The 5,503-nt window shown below is 44.5% G+C and overlaps 1 protein-coding gene across 1 annotated transcript; it reads left to right on the top strand.

Moving 5' to 3' along the window:
• Positions 1 to 910: 910 nt before the first annotated feature.
• LOC129681178 (60S ribosomal protein L27a-like) lies at positions 911 to 1,345 on the top strand. Its single transcript, XM_055613061.1, has one exon. The coding sequence runs from the start codon at positions 911 to 913 to the stop codon at positions 1,343 to 1,345; it is 435 nt and encodes a 144-aa protein (XP_055469036.1).
• Positions 1,346 to 5,503: the final 4,158 nt, after the last annotated feature.

Below are 5,503 nucleotides of genomic sequence, written 5' to 3'. Positions count from 1 at the left end.
GTTTTATTGTGGCTATGATAGAATGCCTGACAGAAACAACTCAAGGGACCGTTTAATTTTTCCATTTGTTCATGGTTTTAGAGATTTCTGTCCGTCATTGCAGGGAGGGTGTGGTGGAGCATCATAGCAGCCAGAAGAAAAGAGAGGGGAGGGTTCCTGTGCTAGCAAGGATGCTGCTGGGCCCCATCGCTGTGACAGTGCCATCAGCATCCAGGGCATGTCTTCCTTCTGTGGCTCATCGTCTCTAAGAATGCCTGTAGAGACATCTTCAGGACGGGCTTTATCAGTCTCCTAGGTGCTTCTTAATCTAATCAAGGTGAAAAAAAATCAAGTTTATCTATCACAAAAGGCTACTGGGATCTGACAGAGAATGCAACCTTGAGCTACCGGGAAGGCCACAGAGTCCTATTCATGGTTGTACTTGAAAATGGACAAAGGAAATGGGATGCAGATTCTGCAAAAAACTATTTACTTTTCAGCAAATATCTAAGCTGGAAATGAATAGCTGTCAATCCAGTTCACTAGTGATGAGGTCGGATGAACGGGTTACTATCCACCTAGAAACAGGCTTGTGACTTCAAGGCACAGAACAGTGCTGAGCCATGTGACTGTTCAAAGTGCTTAACCTCCCGGAGTCTCAGTTTTCACATATTTCCTGCTTCTCAGGACTTCTGAGAGGATTAAATGAGACAATTCCTGTAATTGGTGTAGTACCATCAACTTTGGGAAGGCTTCCTAAAAACAAGATTTCTTTCACCTCTCTGGTGAGAAGAACCAACAAGCCTTGGCAGTTTTAATCACATGGTTGGTCCACAGTTCTCATCTTAAGTCCTTTCTCTGGTGCTGAGACATATTTCTTGAGAGGATGTTAAAGGATGCTAGGGCTCTTTCTTTCCTTTCTGCCCCCACCATGCCATCCAGGCTGAGGAGGACCTGGAAACTCCAAAGCCACATGAGCCACGGTCGCGACCATGTTGGTCAGCACCACAAGCACCGTGGGAATGCTGGAGGCATTCATCACCTCAGGACCGACTTCGACAAATATCATCCAGGTTACTTTTCAAATATCATCCAGGTTACTTTTGGGAACGTTGGTGTGAGACCTTACCACTTAAAGAGGAACCAGAGCTTCTGCCCAACTGTCAGCTTGGATAAGTGGTGGACTCTGGTCAGCGAGCAGACACAGGTCAGTGCTGCCGGAGCTGCCCCCTTCATTGATGTTGTGCACCCGGGCTACTGCAAAGTTCCGGGCAGGGCAGCTGTCATCACGAAGGCCAGATCCTTCAGCAGAAGCGCTGAAGAGAAGAGAAAGGCTGTTGGAGGTGCCTGTGTCCTGGTGGCTTAAAGTCACCCAGGGAGGCTAATTAAATGCTAACATTTAAAAAAAAAAAAAAGATGTCAGGAAAATTTGAGTTTCCTTTACGAAGTTTTAAGATGAGCATGATGTCCTGGCATCCTCTCCTCGGTCCACACCGCAAGCAGCCTGTTTGCTCACCACCACGAGGCTTTGCGGTTGGGTGCACTAGATGTCCCTCCCCCTCGGCCTGTCAGGACACCACAGTGATGGCCTGGGCATCCGCTCTCAGTTACGCATGTGAGAAGTTTCCTGAACACCAAAATGGCGGAGCAGGTTACCCTCTTCTGCCTTCCCGTAGCTTCAGGCTCCGCCGACTTGGTAACTGGAGTTCCTGTGCTTTAAACAGTGGTGTGTGTATATGTGCATGTGTGTGAATGTTTGTGTATGGATGCGTGCATGTGTGTGTGTCTGTGTGTGTCTGTGTGCATGTGTGTGTATGTGGATTTGTCTGTATGTTTGTGTGGGGGTGTCTGCATATTTGTGTGTGTATGTCTGCATGTGTGTGTATGCATGCATATGTCTGTGTGTGTGTGTGTGTGTATGTGTGCTTGCATGTGTGTGTGTGTGTAAACTTTTATATCTTAAAACTCTATATCTTGAAAATACATTTAACTTTAATGCTCTTCTTTGCTTATAATGAACAAAATGTCCCAAGTAGTGCTTAAAATACATTTTGAGCAAACAGGAGCTGCATCTGGAATCCTGGTTAGTGGGAAGTGCAACTGTTTGGAGAAACTTAATTCTTTTTTTTTTTTTTTTTCTTTTCCTAAGCAAATGCTCTGGAAAGTTCATTTTATATCAGCACAGCTTTTTCTCGAACCTGTTTTAAAGTTAATTATCAAAAGCTCGCATCTTCTGCCTCTTGCCTATGGATCCCTGCTGGGTTTGTTGTTTAGCATTCCTTGGGAAAGAGCTGCTCTATGGAAGATCACTGACATGATGTCACAGTCCAGGGACTCTAAGCGTCCTAGCTAATCAGCTTAGAACATCAGTACCTCCTTAATGTGGGATTGGGGACCTTCTGGATGCAGGGCGAGGAGCGGCACCAGTCTGCAAGCACATCACTTTATTTCTTCTGCTTTAAGCAAGAATAATTTGCCTTTTTTTCTCTCATCTTTCTCCCTTGCTGTTTTGTCCCTGAAAACCGGGCAGCCAAAGCAAGCTGGAGGGTGGACACTAAATCTTCTGATGCAGGCAGAGCAGTGATAACATCTGAACTGAGGGTGCTTTTCCAGGGCACGCTTGACAGATGTAGTGGGGCCCTTTAGGATTTAGTGCTGGAGCGTATCTATTACGGAGCTGCGGCACAGCTTGGCAGGGGCTGTGTGGAAATCTCCCATGAATTCGCTCTGACTTATCAGGGCGGTTGAGCAGGTTGCTACAGGACTCCTGGGCTCTGAGGCCGCTCAGGAAGAGGCGGACCTTCCAAGGGTGACTATTTGAACTTCCTTTCTGCAGGGTCGCATTGCAGGAGTGGGATTCTCTTGTTCTGGAACTTGCAGCTCCCCAACCCCTTAGCCTTTGAAGGTGTCATGTGGCATTTGCTTTTACCATCCCTCTTCCACCAGCTTCTTAGAATTTCAAGGGCCCCAATTAAATTTCTAGGATAGCTAGTAGGGCCAAAGTGATTGCTTTGTGGGGTAGCAGCATGTTAGGGTCTGTGATCGGGGGCCAGGAAATCGGATGCTTGCCAGAATTGCTTCTTTTCTCTCTCCCTTTCTATCCCTATTTCTTCCTTCCTCCTTCCCTTCTTAACCCACTTCCTTTTTCTCTCCTCTTAATTCCTCACTGCCTGCACTTCCTCCTTCTCTAACCCTCAACTTTCCTCCACCTCTCATCTTCATGCTTCCTTTCCCGTTCCTTTATGTTCTGACTTCCTTTCTTCTTGGACCCTTTCTCTGTCTATCCAGCCTAACAACCCAGCATCTTCCCTGGCTCCTGCCCATGAGTCTCATTTAGTTCTAGGAGAGTGCACTATTGGGCAACCCAAACTCCTCTGCTTCAACAATCACCTTGGCATTTTGTAAAAATACCGCAATTGATCACAAACATCAAATTGTTTAGATCGCAGATTAAACTTTAATTTTGGAGTTTTGCTGTAGGGTTAGAATTAGCTGCAGAGTGTGTGCCACAGAGGAGGTGCTGTAATTTGTTTTAAGGATAAGGCCTTCAGGCAACTGTGCATAAAATGAGTATGATTCCTTATTCCCACGGTTGATTTTTGAATGGGAGTGCAATTAGAATTTTTTTTTTCCCAGAAGCGCATACAGTCAGAGCAAAGATAATACCATGAATGCATATCAGCTTAGGAGACCTCTCTTGGAAATTTATTTATTGTTCACCAAGTCCTAATACAGACAGAGCCACACTTTCCATAACAACGACAAACTCGCCCTTTCAGTTTAAGTCTGTGTTTACAGAGCCTTCAGTGTTTGTGTTAGCACCGAGATTCTGATGCTCGGTCTTAGTGGGCGTGGCTATATTTCTTCATAGAACAGGCTCCTTTAGAAAACATGTCTCGGCACAGCCGTGACCCCTCTGTACTCTATGGTGGCACAGTCCTTCCCTTCAGGGAATTTCACTCCTCAGTGTTCTGGAGCAGCTCTGCCATGGAAGGTGGTAGGAAGCCGGAGTTTTCTGAGGTGACTGCCCACACTTGTTCTTCCCTGGGTATATTGGCACCAGTGTCCACAGTGTCCTTAAGCCACCAAACATTGACTGGCCAGTGTAAAGGGGGTACTCTCTCTCCCCACTCCTCCTCTTTACCACTCTCCCTCGCACTCATTTTCTCTCTCTCTCCTTTCCCCCACTCTCTCCCTCTGTTTATCTAATTTTTTTTTTCTTCACTGTATTGATTTACAGCTTCCTAAGGTAACAGGCTATGTGTTTTTTTTTTTTTTTTTTTTTTTTTTTTGGAAAAAACTTCATCTCACTGAGGTTAGTAAATAAGGACCCTATGCTTTCATGTCTTCAGATAAATCTCACAGACTCTTTGGCTCTATTTTTGAAGGACATTTGGGACCATCCATGAAACCATCCTCTGCAATTGCTCTCGGCCCCGTGCTAACAAGCTTAAAGACATACACACCAAGCCTCTTCAGATAAACACGAGTGGATCAGGGCAAATGCTCAGCACCTGCGTTTTTGATTCTCTCATGGGAAGGGGCAGTTTTATAATTGAGTCAAGCAGGTGCCCTGCGTGTTAGACTCGGGTAGGTTTACTAGCATAGTCCGAATGTTCCGTGGGCGGTAGTCAGGCAGCACAGAAGCCAGAAAGCATGTGCCTGCCCAACACGCGCAGGCTGCTTAGGAAATGAGTGTGCTTTGTGATTTAGAGCTCTGTAGTCTGTCAGGTGCTGAGACTGCTGTGAAAATGTGATCAGCCTGTTAAAGACCCTCATGTCATTATTGCCTTTTTCTTGGAAATAAAACCTTGGCACTATGTTTTGACCTCAAGGCCTCATTTCTTGAGGCAACAATTCCTAAATAGTCTCTCATTTTTACCTGCCTCCTCCAATTTCCCCACAGAATTCAGTAAATATCGTTATTTGTAGTTTGATTCTTCTTAAAGATGTTTAAACCTTTAACATAATTAGTCCATTTCCCAACTTCCCTTTCTTCATCCTAAATCTTCCCACATGCTCCCCCTTTCTCTCTTTCAAATCCATGGCTTCTTTTTCATTAATTTCCTTTACATATATGTATATATAAATATATTCCTAAATCCATAAATTCACCCGCTCAGTCTGTATAATGTTGCTTGCACGTTTGTTTCAGGGCTGGTCATTTGGTGCTAGATAAACAATTGGGGTGTTCTTCCCTGTGGAAGACAATTTCTCCTATTCTCTGTATCCCTTCGTCACCTGGCATTCATCCTTTAAAACACTGTCCTGAATTTTCCTATTGATGCAAACTGTTTGTACACTTTCTCTTTTTGAAAACTTGAGGTCACCTTACTTTGCAAATTAAAATTTCCACTTAATATAGTTTAGCTACATTTTCAATGTCAGTAAAGGTGCATCTACAGAGTCACTCTTACAGGGCAACAATCGTTCTAGTATTTGGTTGTAATAAACAATTTTACAAATCCTTGATGTTGGGTATTTGGGAAATTTCAATGTCTTGAGCTAGAGTTATCATTTCACA

This window comes from Psammomys obesus, unplaced genomic scaffold, assembly GCF_907164565.1.
Source record: "Psammomys obesus unplaced genomic scaffold, mPsaObe1.curated_primary_1811, whole genome shotgun sequence".
Lineage (NCBI taxonomy): Eukaryota > Metazoa > Chordata > Mammalia > Rodentia > Muridae > Psammomys > Psammomys obesus.
The sequence above is the reverse complement of the archived record's forward strand: the minus strand, read 5'-3'. Positions and strand labels throughout refer to the sequence as shown.

Coding starts and splice junctions, on each gene's coding strand:
- LOC129681178 (XM_055613061.1), top strand. CDS start 911: ATGCCATCCAGGCTGAGGAGGACCTGGAAACTCCAAAGCCACATGAGC.